Raw genomic sequence first — 17783 nt, 5'->3', positions numbered from 1 at the left:
GAGACAGGTCATACTAAGTTGCCCAGGCTGGCCTTGAACTTGTGATCCTCTTGCCTCAGCCTACCCACTAGCTGAGATTACAGCTGTGTACTACCATACCTCCTCAGAATTGCATTTTTCTAATCTTCAGAAAATATATTTGTCCCCCTAACCTTGCCTATTATAAATAAATAATGCTACCTCTTAAATAAATAGAACAGTATTTTTTATGCTAGAAAGTTTATGGGAAAGTTAAATCTCTCTTAAAACAAAAGTAGACATTTCTAAGTGTAGCAAAATTTACGTGTAAGCCATAGTTTTGCTAGTTAAGAGAGTATCAGAAATCTACTCATGGGACTGTGAGTACAGTTCAATGGTAGAATATTTGCCTACACAAGGCCTCAAGTTTGATCCTTAGCACCACAATTTAACAAGGGGGAGGGGAAGGGAGGGAAGGAGGAAAAGGTAAGGAAGAAGAAAGAAGAAATTACCCCAACCTCAATTTTTCTTCTAAATATTCACAAACCTTGGGCTGGGAATATAGCTCTGTGTTAGAGCATAGAGCACTGGCCTAGTATAAGGCCAAGAGTTCAATCCTCAGCACACAAAAAAATAAATAAATAAAAAGCAGAAATCTAGGGGCTGGAGATGGTACTTGCCTAGTGTATGCAAGGCTCTGGGTTCACTCCCCAGTGCTGCAAAAAAACAAAAAAAGCAGAAATCTAACAAGTAAAGATATAGCATCATCTGTACTTTGTGGAAATAAGTTAATTAACTGACAAACTCAAATTTTAGCCACATAAAGAAAATAATTGCTAAAATTTTAGAATTATTATCATTAAGCTGGTTCTCAAGTTTTTTTTTTTTTTTTTAAATAACACTTAAAGAATCTGTAATTCACAAAGAAAAGTCCTTACTTTGTAATGGATTGACAAAAAGCTGCCACCTCCTCATTCTGTACTTCAATTTCTTGTAGAAGTGATCTTCCAGTTGGCAAACTAGTGGTCCCACTTGAGTCTTTCTGTAATTAAAAAAGTGTTTTTATTTTAAAAGTGAAAGATCTCTAAAAGATATACAGTAGCATAGCACAAACATTTTTATAAACACACACACAAACTTATAGAGGCAAAATAAATTGCAGCAGTATAAAGTTTTAAATATGGATTCCTATCTCAGTAAGTTCTTTGGTTTAACTTGTCCAAGAGTAGAAACATACTGTATTGATTAGTAAAAGCGGAATGCTAAAGACCTTTCTTCTCAAAGTGTTCCTGAAATGAACACTTAAGCAAATTAACAGTTATATGAAATTAAAGGACTACCTTCTGTTTTAAAACAATGAAGAGCTCAAACCTAATTGGATCGCCACTAATACACCACGAATTCCATATTTTCAACTTAGACTCTAATTCCAAGAGAATGAGTTTTAGAAGCAAATGAATGGGAATTTTCTACATTAATAAACTTATATAAACATCCTAATATTCCTCCAAAAAGTTAAGTCTGGTAAAAATTTGTTTGCAATGTTGAGAGAGATCCATTTGCCACTCAAAAATAGCCAAACTGGAGAATCCATTTAAAGGTGTTTTAATATACTACATAAAAATACTTATTTTGGCAGAAATTTCCTTTAAAACTAAAATACAAACATTCTCAATTCAAAATGAAATGAAAAAACCACAATGTATAAATTTCAAGAGTTGTAATAGATTTCAACATACATAACACACAAGACTGATTAAACTGAAAATTTTAGGCAATAATTCCTTTAAAAGGTGGCAGAGCCCTTTCTGCTAGAATATCACATGCACATTTTGGGGGAAGGAGGTACCTGGAGTTGTACAAAAATCACAACTGAAAATAAAATGGCTCCTGGGAAAAAGAGTTAACACAGACTACTCAAAATCAGTGTTAACTATGCAACCAAAGCCCTGACTAAAAATACTAGCACAGTTATGCTTACTTGTATTTGTACTTAGCATTAAGGTCTTCAATGTTTTGAGGCCTAAAACTCCGAATCTCTTGAAGTTAAGGACTGAGATGTATCTCAGTGATAGAGCGCTTGCCTAGGATGAGGGAGCCCCTTGGTTGAATTCCCAGACACACACATGAAGTATAATACAGGAATGTAGACTTCTTCAATCAACCAAAAAACAAACAAAAAAGCTCATAATTCAAAGGGAAATGTCTTCATAGCTTCTTTGCCTGCATCCACTGTTTCAGTAGACAGTTCAATACTGCAATTCAGTATCACTCTTGAAGTCACCCACTTTCACTAAAAAAGAACACTTCTGCGGGATTTTCAGTGTTTTTCTTAACAATTTCCTCTATTGTTAAAGCTTTCTCTTGAATTTCTTTCTTTAAGTTTTATTTTTTAGTTGTAGTCAAACACAATACCTTTATTTTATTTATTTATTTTTATGTGGTGCTGAGAATTGAACCCAGGGCCTTGCACATGCTAAGCGAGAGCTCTACCGCTGAGCCACAACCCCAGCCCTTGAATCTCTCGATTGCTTCAAAAATGTTAATATGCTGGGAAAGATTATGTCTGAACTAATGCTACTTCTTTATTATACTAGCATCTGGAATGACCAATCACATATCAATTATTGTGTTATAGAAACAAGAATGGTAGCAAATAAGACTCTACTAAAGAATGGGATTTGATATTTCCTAGCAAATCCTTTTGATTTGATATCCCAAGTCTGCAACAATCTAATCCAATCTCATTTCCCACAACTTCCCAAACAATATCTATGTTCCAGTTAGTCTGAACAATATTCTGTTTCAATAAAACACAAATGGAGCTTATCTTGTCTAGGAATCCTGTTCTTTGTCTGAAATGTTTTCCTCTCAATCTACCTCACAATATATCAATTTTTTGGGGGGGTGGGGGCAGTACTACTGGGAGTTGATCCCAAGGATGCTCTACCAATAAATTACCTCCTCGACCCTTAAAATTTTTTTAATTAATTAATTTATTTATTTGAAGTATTGGGGATCAAACTCAGAGACATTTTACCATTGAGCTACATCCCCAGCTGTTTTTTAATTTTTTATACAGGGTCTCAGTAAGTCGCCTAGACTGTCTTCAAACTTGCAATCCTCCTGCTTTACCCTCCCGAGTTATAGATCACAGGCGTACACTACTGCACCTGCCCAGATATCACATATTTCAAAGACAGATTCTTACACTTCTTGGGGCACTTAAAAAAATTTTTTTAATTAGAAAAAGAAGAAATGTCTTCTTCCCACGTCAGTTGGTCCAGACAAAGATGACTTCAGCTGCTTCTCACCTGACTGCAGTATGGGGATTGTCAGGTGCATCCTTGACTTGCTGCTGGACCTCTACTTCCTCTCCAACATCCCCATCTCTGTCTGTGGACCTGTAGGTGGTACTGCTACAAGAATTCTACTGAGTTTAGAAACCTGCTGATTTGGTATTCTAAAGATTTCAAATACCTTCTCATGCAGAGCACCCCAGTGTGGTTTAAGTGTTTCGCAAGCTTTTGTTTCAGCTGCCTTTATTTCCCCATTGCAACATATGCCTTCTTCAAAGGAAATTGCAAGTGGATCCACATCTCTGCAATCATCTACTCAGTTCATACCCTAACAACTTTAATTCTAATTCTCTCCACATTGCTATTTGAGGATTTCTCCAAAGCCAGTGGTTTCAAAAGACAAGATCCTGTGACTTTCCATGAATGAATAACTCTCACAGGCATCTATCCCCTCTTTCTCACCTTATACTTATTCTTATATACCTTATACTTCTGTCTTTTCATGTTGAAGAACTCCTACTATGAGGAGAAAAGGAAGAAAACTGAGGGAAACAACCACTGGCCCAGGGGAGAGATGCTCACGGGGCAGTTGCCTTTTTGACCCAATACAAAAGGGTCTGCTCTGGGGGAAAAATGTTTTTTGAGTTCTTTATATATCCTGGAGATTAATGCTCTACCAGGTTGGTTCAACATTTGGAAATCAATAAACATAATTTATACAAAGGATTTATAAAGAACTAAAAAAACCTTAACAAAAAAAACCCAAAACCAATAACTCAACCAATAAATGGACTAAGGAACTGAACAGACACTTCACAGAGGAAGAAATAGAATCAGCGAACAAATATATGAAAAAACGTTCAACATCACTAGCAATTAGAGAAATGCAAATCTAAACTACTCTAAGATTTCCTCTCACTCCAGTCAGAATGACAATTATTAAGAATACATGTGTAACAATAAATGTTGTGAGGATGTGTGGGAAAAGGTTCACTTATACATTGCTGGTGGGACTGCAAATTGGTGCAACCATTCTGGAAAGCAGTATGGAGATTCCTCGGAAAACCTGGAATGGAACCACCATTTGACCCAGTTATCCCACTCCTTGGTTTATACCCAAAGGATTTAAAATCAGCATACTATAGTGATACAGCCACATCAATGTTCATAGCAGTTCAACTCACAACAGCTAAGCTATGGAACCAACCTAGGTGCCATTCAATTGATAAATGGATGAAGAAAATGTGGTACATATACAAAATGGAATATTACTCAGCCACTAAGAAGAATGAAATTATGACTCTGCCAGTGAATGGATGGAACCAGAGGCTATCATGCTAAGTAAAATAAGCCAATCCCCCAAAATCAAAGGCCAAATGTTCTGACATGCAGATTCTGACTCACAATAGGAAGAGGGGAGGGAGGAGTGGAAGTTCACTGGATTAGGATGGGGGGACATGGGAGGAAGTGAGGGAGGATGTGAATGGGAAAGACAGTAGAATGAATCAGACATAACTTTCCTATGTTCATTTATGAATAAAACCCGTATAACTCCATATCATGTATAACCACAAGAATAGGAAGCTATATTCTAAGTATGCATGTCAAAATATATTCTATTGTCATGTATAACTAAAAAGAACAAGTTAAAAATTTGTTTTTGCAGTGCCTTTCAGAATTTGGTACTTCCTTTTAAGTTATAAGTTTTGATAATGACAGAAATACATTATAATAAGCAACTAGTCATTCATCAAGGTAATAAAAGAATCTGGAAAGTTAACTCAAATGTTCTGTCCATGAAAGGTAAAAAAATAGCTGGACTTTAACATACAATCATTTTCATCTTCCTAATAAAGCTCTTTTTCTTAAAAAAAAAAAAAAAAATAGCTGGACTGCCAATTATTTCACCCTCAATATTAGCATCAACATTTTGGGTACTTTTTTCCTCCATTCTTTCTGGAACAATAAGAAAATTTTATACCTAATTCCTCAAGTCAAGTCCTCACTTCACCCACCAACTTCACATGAGCAATCATAAGTATAAAATCATCTTTTTACTCCATTAATCCTGAAGACATTTCTTATGTGGCACTCTAGGCTTTCTATTTTTTACTGCATTTATACACACATCTTGTCCTCTCCTTCCAGCTCAAGATGTTTAAAAGTGAGGTATCATGGTTTGGATGTGAGGTGTCCCCCAAAAGCTCACATGTAAGACAATGCAAGGTTTAGAGGAGAAATGATTGAATCACAAAAGTCCTAATCCAATCACTGAATTAATCCCCTGATGGGATTAACTGAGTGGTGCTGTAGGTAGGGTATGGCTAGAGGAGGTGGGTCCCTCGGGGTATGCCTTCGGGGTACATGTATGTATGAGTATATATATGTATGTATGTATGTATGTATGTGTATGTGGGTACACATTTTTTTGTTGTTTTGTTTTTTGGTACCAAGGATTGAACACAGGGATACTTAACCACTGAGCCACATTCCCAGCCCTTTAAAAAAATATTTTGTTTAGAGACAGGGTCTCCCTAGGTTGCTCAGGGCTCATTAAGTTGCTGAGGCTGGCTTCTGCCTCAGCCTCCTGAGTCACTGAGATTATAGGTATGTGCCACCACTCCTGGCTGGGATGTATATTTTGTATCTGGCAAATGGAATCTTTTTCTCTGCTTCCCTCTTTCACACTCTTCCACCATGATGTTCTGACTCACCTCAAGCCCTGAGGAATGGAGGGGGTTATCTATGGACCATGACCTTTTGAAATTCTGAGGCCCCTAATAAAATTTTCCTTCTATACAAGTATTCTGGTCGGGTCTTTTAGTCATAGCAGCAAAAAGCAGACTAATACATGAGGTCTGCAAATGATTAATATTTGCAATACCTACATTCCCTCAAACGTGTCAAGGAATGAAAGAGACATAATCAATACATAGACCAGGGCTGGGGATGTGGCTCAAGCAGTAGCGTGCTCGCCTGCCATGCGTGCGGCCTGGGTTCGATCCTCAGCACCACATACAAATAAAGATGTTGTGTCTGCCGAAAATTAAAAAAAATAAATATTTAAAAAAAAAATACATAGACCAAAGAACGAAGAAGTTTGTAAGGGAAGATACTGAGTGTTTTCTAGTAAATATGTTGTGTCTGGAAATCCATATAGGTCATAATCTGAAAATATTCTATTCCAGCAACATTCTATTCTAGAAATTCTTTTCCAAGCTAGAAACAAAGTTTTGGGGTTTCTATAAATTTTCTTCAGGAAAATTTCTCACTTTGCTAATTGCTGTCAGCATTCATCAGGAACATTGCAAGAATAACACCTCGGTTAAATGGGACTTGGGACTAAGTTCCATCAACAGGGGACAGTCTCTTTATGACATTGGGGGGCATAGAACTGGTATCTCCAAGAGAGAGAAAGAGAGATTGGTTGGTTGACTGATTGATTGATTTAGTTTGATTGTAAGATTGTAAGGAATTAACTCATGCCATTATGGAACTGACAAGTTTCAAGATCTGTAGTTAAAAAACTAGAGACACAGGAGACACAAATGTGCAGTTTTGAGACCAAAGGCAGAAACAAAACAAAAACACAATGTCCCACCTTGAAGGTGGTCAGATGAAAAAAATTCTAAATTATTCTTTGGGTCCTCAAAAGATTGGACAGGACTCACCTACATTAGAATAGGGATCTGCCCTACTCAGTATACCAATTCAAAAATTAATCTCATCCAGAAATACCCTTATGTATATCCTCAGAATAATGTCTGGCCAAATGTCCATGGTCTACTCCAGTTGACACATAAAATTAACCATCATAGCATATTAATCATAGACAGCCAAGGAATCATATCATTCCAAGCATCTAGATCAGTAGCTTTTAATTTAAGTACTTTAGAGTCTCAAAAGTAAAGTACAGGGCTGGGGATATAGCTCAGTTGGGAGAGTGCTTGCCTTGCATGCACAAGGCCCTGGGTTCGATTCCCAGCACACACACACAAAAAAAAGTAAAGTACTGACCATGGGAGAACAATCTGTTTTTAAACATAACCAAGACAAAATTTTTGGGAAAATACCTACATTGGAAGGCTAGACAAAGGAGAATGAGTCAAAGATCACAGGACAAAAACTAGGAAGTATATTCATCACTAGAAAAGTAGATGGTCACTGAATTGGAAATTAGTATTAATGTTACCACAAAGAAGTTTCTCTAACATGATGAGGCCAGAGGATAGCAAGAGAGTAGAAAGGCAGTAAGTACAAATTTCTCTTTAAAGAGTCATGACTTTGGGAAAATAGGAACAAATGCAATAAGGTAAAAGGATTAGGCTTTTAAAAATGGAAAGAATCTCTTCCCTCCAAACCAGAAAAAAAAAGGGAAATTTGAAGTGGATGAGTTAACATAACTTCAGTTAAAATAAGCACATAAATAAGTGTGTGTGTGTGTGTGTGTGTGTGTGTACATCTATATCTATATTATCTATACAGATGAGGTGGTAGGTTGTAGAGGTAGGTTTGGGGATTCAAGGAAAGTCATAAAGGTTTAAAATAACTCACAAAATATTTATCAGTACATTCTGTGATAAAAAAGAAAAAGCAGTTACAAGAGTACTGTATAGGAAAGCTTCATGCCTATAAGAATTTAAAGGTTTGGGTCATATCACTCAGAAATTAGTTGGAACGAAGCACCAAATTTTCAATAAATGTACCACAAACATTAAGTATATTAATTACCATTTAGAACAAAATTGGTTACATCCTTATCTGGATTTTTAAAGATAACTCCAAAGAGACTTCAGTGAATTATTCAAATACACTGTTAGACAATAAAAATCATATTTTAACTTTCCTTCTTTAAAATTAATGATACATATTCTGCCAATGAGGATATAAATGCTTATACTGTTAATACAATTAACTTTTAGAAAGAGCCAAAATCCATAGAACTTTGCAAAAGCACTTTTACGAAAATAATTTGATACATTACTAAAACCTATAAAAACTGATCAAAGTAGCTAAATTCATAGCTATTACCTGAAAGTTTAATTTAAACTTAAATTGCCAGAAGATAGTTTTAAGTATTGTTCCTTCTTATGTTGGTCACAAAATATTTGAACTGAAGTATTTAGATTATTATTAACAAAACAAAAGACACTAGAAGGAAACAGGAAGTAAGCTTGCTGAGTGAGAAGAAAAATACCCTTCTGAATTTTTACCACAAAGCAAATTTCTGACAGGAAATGAACATTTAAGTACATAAAGTAATTATCAAAAAACAAACAAAAAAAAAAAAAACCCTTAGGCATTGCAATATTATTTCCCAACAAACAAAGTATGAACTTCAGGGAAAAGTTTGTAAATGGACAGGGACAAATGATGTGTGAAAAATTAAAAGTTCCATGCCAATGAATTCTGCCACAGACTTCCTGAATTATTAATGTTCCTTTACCTCTCCCTTTTGGTCTATATCAAACCAAACTTTTCTTCTTATACACAAACAAGATGAAATCTTAATATTAATAAAAGGGCTTAGAACTTCTCTTTAATACAAAAATCCTTCCTGTAGCATATGTAACAGGTACATATCGAGCTTCTGATTGAATGCCTCTAATGTTTCTGTTTACAACCTGAGAGTAATCTGTATGAAATGGATGTTCATAAATTCCTTTGTAGATATTTAACCACCCAACCTGCCTCCTTAAATTTTCTTCTCCATTAGTCCTTGTTCTACTTTTTTTAGGACACCAAATTTAAAAATTAATCACTAAACTGATGTTTTAATTCATGGGGAGAAATCATATAAAGAAATAGGATTTGCTCTATTTTTAAGCTTTACTATACAACATATTTTAACTTTCAGCATCTGCTACCACTTGTCTTGATTAAAATCTAGCACAAATCAGGTACAGTAGCACAGCCTGTAATCCTAGCTACTCTGGAGGCTGAGATAAGAGGATGGTAAATTCAAGGCCAGCCTCAGCAATTTAGTGAGCCCCTATTTCAAAAGCAAAAATATAAAGGATTGAGGATGTACTCAGTGGTAGAGTGCCCTAGTACTAGGCTCAATCCCTAGTACCAGACTCTTCTTGCTCCCAAAATATATATAGCACAAATTGTTATCTAATGTAGCACAAATATGCTCAATATATTAAAATTTTAGTATTCTGTATTTCATTCTATTTTAAAACAACATAGTGACTTTCAGATATTCTGCTCCCTGAATTGGCTTGAAAACCTATGTCCAAAATACAGAACAAAACAAAACAAAAATTCACTTTCTCTTTAACATGGAAACTTTCCAAAATTTAACTATTATTCCCCAAAAGGCCGTCAGAAATCATCTGGTCTAACCAACAATTTCATAAATAAAGAAACTCAGATCAAGAAAGTGACTTTTATTCAATTACTATTTCTTCGACAAAAAGTCTGCATAACTTCTAGATCCCGAATACTGTAGTCTTCTCTTATTGAAACACATTGGTGAGCCCTCTTAGAATGTAGTGCTCAAATATAATTATTAGATAGGGTTTTCATAGAATTGATTGTAATGTAACGACTGTATAACACCTCAGTCATGCATCAGATAGACTTCTTTAAAACTGGGCAGGTAGCCCAAACTACTTCAATTCAGATAGTGTGCTATTAGTATAGCTGTTGATGTACCACACTGCAGTAATCTTGCTCTGATTTCTGACTGATCAGCTGACCAAGTCGTGTTATTTTTGCCTACTTGGCTTTGACTCATTTCTCTTATAACTCATTTGCTTACCACTTCAATCCTTACCTCATACTTTAAAATCTAAGAACATGTTCCTGTTAAAACTGATCCTGCACAGAAGCCTAGTAATAAATTTCCAGAGTTTGAGCAATTAGCAGTTCTCTGTGACAACCATGTGATCTGATTACCTACAACTTGTTGGGGAACATCTTATCTTTAGAAAACAACTTACCTTCATTATTCCTGTAAAATACTTTCACCCAAATAAAGAAAATATAACGATGGTATTATGACAAATAATAAAAATGAACAAGAGGGGCTGGGGCTCAGTGGTAGAATGCTTGCCTAGCATGCGTGAAGCATGGGGTTCAATTCTCACAAATAAATAAAGGTACATCAACAACTAATAAAATATTTTTTAAAAATGAACAAGAAAAAATGTATGCGGGGAAATGTACACAGGTGTCACGCCCCCACCAAAGGAAAGGGTGGAGAACACATATGTTGAACTGGAAATGACTAGTCTAAATTCAAGAGGGCAGCAGGGAAAGGAAGTTGAGTTTCACAATAAAAGCATTAGCAATCTATGTTAGGGATTTGGGTCTAAAATGAAACTGTTCCCAGGGTACTCTATTTTTATACTTTATTATTAGTCTTGCCACATTCCCAATTTCATAGGCTCCTGAAGCATGAGGACACTTAAGTCATCTTGTCAAAAGGTCCCAAATGCCACACCAAGGGAGCAGACTGGTTGTATCAGAATCACTTAGGGAAAGTTTTTTAAAGACAAGACATCTTTCCACACTCTCTCCCCAACGCCACAAGAATCCTACAACAATCAGAAATGAGTAGGTCTAAACTTTGCAGAAAACTGTGACCTATAACTAAGTTTAAGAAGGTGACTCTCTGAATATCTCCTGTAACAAGGTACTACTCCCAAAACAATATGAATACCAGACCTTTGCTTTTTACAAATAGTCTGTTGCCTTTTACTTGATCTCTAATTTGTTATAATGGAAATTCTCAAAAACACACACAAAGTAGTTCAATATAATAAACACCCATGTATCTATCATCAGCTTCAACAATTATTAACACATGGCCAATCTTGTTTCATTTATAAACCTAAATACCAACATCTCATTCCAATTTATTAAAGCTACAAGTAATATGATTACCTTTGTAAGTTTTTCAAAATATACATCCCTAAAATATAAGAGCTCATTCAACTAACTGTAATACCAGTATTATACCAAAATATTAACAATAATTCCTTAGCTTCTTTGCATCCCAGTTTCCTCAACTATAAAATTGGGATGGACTACTCTGGCTTCATAGGATTCTTATGAATTTCCTACTGTCTCAGTAATTACTGGGGGAAAAAAAAAGCAGGGTGGGGGAGTTCAGTTTGAATATGTACAACACATTTAAAAAGCATGTAAGTTTTTGGATCAGAGTTCCAGTCCTGGATCTTTGAGCAGGAAATAACCTGAATACCCAGAAACCTCAATTTGTTTAAAATAATAACTGTATCTTAACAAGGGGGAAGAAAGAATTGAGAAAGACTAATCAATGAATACTAAGTTATAGATAAGAGTAAGTTCTGGTGTTCTACTTCACATTGAGGTGAACATAGATAATAATAATCTACTGCATATTTTAAAAAACTAGAAAGCATTTTGAATGTTTCACCATTAAATAAATGATAAATGAGGTGATAAAGATGTTTTTAGTCTGATTTAAACATTACAGAATATATACATGCATCAAAACATTACATGGTACCCCATAAACATATATAACACTTATTTTTTATGAATCAGTTAAAAATTTAATAATAATAAAAAAAGGAGAAGATAACTGCAGTCAGTATATTTGGAATGATAATCTCTGCTCACCAGGGATAATGTTTCCTTTAGTAGATAAATGACATTTTAAGGTTAAAAATTAAAATATATAGACATTGAGATAAACTAAAGCCATTTCGAAACATTTCTATTACCTTTAAGCTAATCTATCTATTGTGGCTATAATGCATACATTGTAGAATTGTGAATGCATACATACAGAAATGAGATATAAAGAGCAGGATTGTTTCAAAATGACCTGGATGCTCATTCTGGATTATCTGGATAATCAGGGGGTCTGTCTTCTATGAATGGGAGGGTTGAGCCTGTTCTTAGCTCCCTATACCATCAAAGGCTTCCTTTTCTTTGATATTAACTCTGCAACTTTCCAGAACCCAAACATCTCCAAGTTCTAGGCAGCTACCCCTCCCCCAAAACTGAAAATATCTGCCATCTCAATCTCAAGACTAGACAAATACTACAAAATTTGTTCTACAAAAATATTTCTTTTTCCCAATAAATTATGCACACAAATATGAACTCTTATGTTTCACTGCTAGATGTTTGTTGACTCCCAAAACCAAAATAGTAGGTAAGGTGCTAATTTAATTAGGCAAGTGATGATGCATACTAAAGTGATGAAAATGAGACTGTGAGGATGAGATTTAAACATTCCCAGGACACACATATATTATTTTGAGGTATCATCTTAAGAAAAATTTTTTTTAAAAAATGAATAAAAAGGGCTGGGGATGTAGCTCAGTGGTAGAGTGCCCCTGGGTTCAATCCCCAATATTGCAAGACAGGAAGTGGGGCGTAGGGAAGAAGGGGAGAAAGAAGAAATCTTATATGAGGAAACAGAGACAAAAAAGATCTTAAATGCCTCTTGGTGACAATCAGATCCTGATTAGGTCTTTATTTATAATCTTAGAAAAGACAACATTAAAGGTAAGGGATTTTTCAACTGGCCTCTTCACTTTTAATTATTTGCCACACAACCAAAGAATTAAAAGAATCTTTGGGAGCAAATAAAAACAAAATTCTAAATGAAAAATATTTCTTTTTCCCAATAAATTATGCACACAAATATGAACTCTTATGTTTCACTGCTAAATTTGAGTAGTAAGAAAAAACTATACCTGAGATATTTGGCCCTGGACTTTAGTAAGCTGAGTTGCTCGAATATTTAAAGACTGGCTTCTTGTTACAGTTGCCCCAGAAAGGGAATTTCCATTCACCTTTCTTTCAAGGTGACAACTTGCTGGTGATCGTTCTTCAAGAAGAACAGCATCCCAGGGATCCTTTGCTAGCAAACTTGGAACATTTCTGTCTTCTTCATGGTCTACTACTTCCACATTGTCCACTTTTGGCTTACTTAGAGGATCCAGGTCTAACCAGTCAAATTTACTGATGTCCTCAGACTTTGGAGATACCTGTAGATTGCTGACTGTAGTTTTTGAATTTGTTATCTCCAAATCCGTCCTTGCTTTCCCATTTTTTAAAAATTCTGATGTGCTAGCTATTTTGTCAAATAGTTTTGCCATGTCAGGACTGACTACTGGTCGATAGATTGGTAAAGTTGCTTGTGGATGAAAGGGTGTGGCAGGTGTCAAAGGATATGGAAAATACGGAGACTGTCCTGGAAGCCTTAAATATATAGGTTCTGAAGATGGAAAAGTAGGCATTCTTGGGTTGAAGCCATTCTGGAATGCAGCCTGTTTACTGTAAGTTGAAGGATAAATAGAAGGTAAAGTATAAGTGGAAGGCCCAGATAAGCCAGGGGGCCACTGTCCTCTCTGAATACTAGGTCTAAGATAGAGCTGTGCTGAAAATGAAGGGCTCAGAACAGGAGTAACTGGCAATACAGGTGTTCTACTTTCAAAACTGTCATCCAACAATAGTTTTTCAAGTTCGGCTTGGGTGAGCTTTTCTACATCAATATCAACTGCTCTTTTTTGGGAATCTGATTCAGGAAACACCATGAGATCATAATCCTGTTTACTAAAAACTTGTGCTTTTTGTCTGGTACTGCTTGACAACTCAAAGTCTCTCTGCTTGTCAGTCACTTGTCTGTCCTTTTGCAGTTTTGCTAAAGCTTCTGCTTCCATCTGTAATGCTTCTTGTTTGTCCACATCTTTTGTTCTTGTTGGTTCCAGCTGTGAAGAACACTGTTTAAATCCATTGTTGCTGGATATCTGAGCCATGTCCACTAAAAAGACCAAACCTTCTCCTATCTACTTTTTTCTTGTAGCTTCCAAAATAGCAAGACCTATACATAAAAATAAATAACACTCAATTAGATTTTCTAAACACAAATAAATTTTATTTTGTTTGAAACCTACCCCCATATGATTTAAAATTTGAGGCCACTTACAAAAATACACTACCAAGTAAATAAAATAAAATGAACATTTGGGTGAAATCTGAATGAAAGAATCCTTAAGACCTGATACACTACTGGTTAAGTAAGATGTTTAGACACACATGACTTTATTCTATTTGCTGACCCAACAGGAAAGCTGGCACAATAAATGAACTTAAAAAGTTTTCATTTCAGCTGTCACATGACTGCCATTAACCAGTGGTACTTTTAGCAGAATTCTTGGCATGAATCGGCTTAAGTGCTAGTCACATATTTTCAAGAGTTCAGATAGGGTTTACTGTTACGAAAATAGCAAGTCTAAAATGGGTGCAATCCTTTTGCTATTTGTGATCCTTTTGCTATCAAATTGCTCAAAAGCCAATTAGATACCTAGTCAGTAAGATAAGGAATGATTATTTAATCAAAATATATGAAAAAAAAACTGATTAAGAATTTACACTATTCTACACTTACTAAAAATGTACACTGTAATGTAGCTTACAATAATAAAAGTGTTAAGGCCATAAGAACCTGTAAGATCCTACTCAGGGGCTAGGGTTGTGGCTCAGCAGTAGAGCGCTCACCTAGCACATGTGGGGAGCTGGGTTCGATCCTTAGCACCACATAAAGATAAATAAAATAAAGGTATTATGTCCAACTACAACTAAAAAATAAAATATTTTAAAAAATAAAATAAAATAAAGGTATTGTGTTCAACTACAACTAAAACACAATATTAAAAAAAAGATTCTACTCAAAGGTTATGACTAAATTGTCACATAGATTTGATCACACTTCTGTTCTGATTATCTGCAGTTAAGTCAAGTTATAATATCAAAATTTTTCCTTTAAAAACCCTTAAATCAGGGCTGAGGATATAGTTCAGTTGGTAGAGTGCTTGCCTCATATGCACAAGGCCCTGAGTTCAATTCCCAGAACCATACACACAAAAAAAGTCCTTAAGTCAGGCACAGTGGTGCACACCTGTAATGCCAGTGATTTGGGAGGCTGAAGCAGGAGGATCTCAAGTTTGAGGCCAGCCTCAGCAATTTGGCAAGGCCATAAATAACTTAGTGAGAACCTATCTCAAAATAAAAAATAGAAAGGGTTGGGGGATGTAGCTTAGGTAGAGTACTTGCCTAACATATGTGAAGGTCTGGATTCAATTCCCAGTACTGGAATTTTTAAAAAATATATCATATAGATTAAATGAAATAATGCAACTAAAATGTTTATGTTGACTCCGAGCATAAGCACTAAATAAATGCTATTTATTATTAATCTAATCTAGTCTGCAATATACTTTGGATACCTAAAAAGCAAGAAAGCCTCTGTTTATGTCCCATGATTTTCCCTCCTAGCAAACATTAATGTTTCTCTATAATACACGATCAAGAAGAGTCTGATGAAAGGAGACAGGGAAAAACCCAAAATAAATTCAAATTAATATAATACAAATGAAAATTTAGGGGACTGGGATTATAGCTCAATGGTAGAGCATTCGCCTAGCATGCACAAAGCACTGGGTTCGATCCTTGGCACCACATAAACGTAAAATAAAGACATGGTGTCCACCTAAAAAATAAATTATGAAAGAAACAAAAGATCTTATTTAAAAAAAAAAGAAAATATAGGTGTTGAGTTAATAACAAACAGGAAAAAAAAATGTTGCTGTTGTAGCTCAGTGGTAGAGCACTTGCCTAGCATATGTGACACACTGGGTTCGATCCTCAGCACCATATAAAAATAAATAAAGGTATTGTGTCAATCTACAACTAAAAAAAGTATTTAAAAAATGTTAACAATGAGGACATACAGAAAGAGGTATTCAAGGAATATCCTCGTAATGTCTTTGGACTATTTGCAATTCTTTCATATATTTGTTGAAAAGTTATTCCAATTTTTTACCTTCCACAGTAGACTGCAAAACATAGTCATGATGTATACTTGAAACTTGTATGCTTCATTATACTTAAATTTTACATCAAGAGAAAAGGAAAGACAAAGGCTGGGCACAGAGGCACAGTCCTATTCCCCTAAGCAATTTAGTAAAACTCTGTCTCAAATTAAAAATAAAAAGGACAGAGAGCCAGGAATGGTGGTGCATCCCTGTAATTCCAGCAGCTCAAGAAGCTGAGACAGAAGGATAATGAGTTCAAAGCCACCCTCAGCAACAGCGAGGCGCTAAGCAACTCAGTGACACCCTATCTATAAAAAAATACAAAATAGGGCTGGGGATGTGGCTCAGTAGTTGAGTGTCCCTGAATTCAATCCCTGGTAGCCTCACCGCCCCCCCAAAAAAGGGCTGGGGATGTATATCAGTGGTAAAACATTCCTGGGTTCAATCCCCAGTACCAAAACAACAACAACAACAACAACAACAAAAAACCCAAAACAATAAATAAACATTGAACTCTTAATAATACTGCACACAAAGTATTCATGTGTGCAACTTACTTTTAAGTGCATAAAAATATGAATTAATGGATAGAGGGATGACAGATGGATAAATATGAGATAAGGCAAGTATAGGAAAATGTTAATAGAACAGATGTTAGGTACATGGGTATTTTGTTTTACAGTTCTTTCAACTCAGCTGCTGTAACTGAAAACGTTCACAATAAAATGTTCAGTTGGGGGAAATGGGCACAAATTCACCCACTTGAATACACACATTCCTTTACAACATGATTTTCTTGTCCCACTAGTATAGACTTCTATTTCTCAACTCTCTTAATCTGAATGGGTCTTGGACTTGCTTTGACCAATAAAATATGGGAAAAGTGATAGTGTTGGAGTTTCAAGACTAGGTCATAAGAGACCTTACTGAGTTCTTCCTCTCTTGAACTGCAACTACTGTCATCCGAATTAATACTCACTGAGAATGAAAGAGAAGTAGGAGAGAAAAGAAAGCTTGGCCAACAGCCAGCAACAACCACTAACATGTGATAAAGCCACCATGTTAGACCATCCACCACACTCCAGATGACATCAGACTCATGATTGACCCAAAGTAAGACCAGCAGAAGAAACCACCCAGATAAACTCAGTCCAGATAGCTAATCCACACAATCATTCTGGAATGGTTTATTACAAAGCAGTAACTGATAAACCTTTTTTGATTCATTTAGTTTTTATTTTATTTTTTTCTGAAGTGCTAGGAATAGAACTCAGGCAATTACTTCAGGCAAGTGCTGTACCACTAAACCACAACCCAGGCCCTCGTTCATTTAAATTAATAAAACTAAAGCCACTTAACTAACAATGCATTTTTGTCTTAACTTCTGCTACTGCTGCCACCACAACCATTTTCCTTCTCTAGAAGGAATACTTTTCCTTTCTCAGGCTACCTTCTCCACTTATATCCTTATTAACCTCACTGAATTCCCCTATACTTCTTTATCAGTGGTTGCCTCTTTTGCACTGTTAATTTCTCCTTTAGTTGCTGTAAAAATGCTTAAGTGTCCTCCATATTGAGAAGGGGGAGGGAAATCTTAACATTCTCTTTTAAGACTATAGTGGCTTTCATTTTAATTTTCTACTTTCACTGCCAAACTTCTCAAATGATTGACCTAGAAACTTCTCAAATGACTGACTCCTTT

The 17783-nt window shown here is 35.5% G+C and overlaps 1 protein-coding gene across 2 annotated transcripts in view; it reads right to left on the bottom strand.

Moving 5' to 3' along the window:
- The window catches only part of Pik3c2a (phosphatidylinositol-4-phosphate 3-kinase catalytic subunit type 2 alpha), a 121674-nt gene that overhangs the window by 83769 nt on the left and 20122 nt on the right, over positions 1 to 17783 (bottom strand). For both annotated transcript variants that reach the window (XM_027942301.2, XM_071616366.1), the window contains exons 2-3: positions 12959 to 14088; positions 897 to 1000 (exon numbers count right to left, since the gene is read on the bottom strand). In XM_027942301.2, coding sequence (XP_027798102.1) covers positions 897 to 1000; positions 12959 to 14023 — 1169 coding nt within the window. In that variant the 5' untranslated portion in view covers positions 14024 to 14088. The remainder of the gene's footprint in view (positions 1 to 896; positions 1001 to 12958; positions 14089 to 17783) is intronic.

The sequence above is a fragment of the Marmota flaviventris genome, chromosome 9 (genome assembly GCF_047511675.1).
Source record: "Marmota flaviventris isolate mMarFla1 chromosome 9, mMarFla1.hap1, whole genome shotgun sequence".
Lineage (NCBI taxonomy): Eukaryota > Metazoa > Chordata > Mammalia > Rodentia > Sciuridae > Marmota > Marmota flaviventris.
The sequence above is the reverse complement of the archived record's forward strand: the minus strand, read 5'-3'. Positions and strand labels throughout refer to the sequence as shown.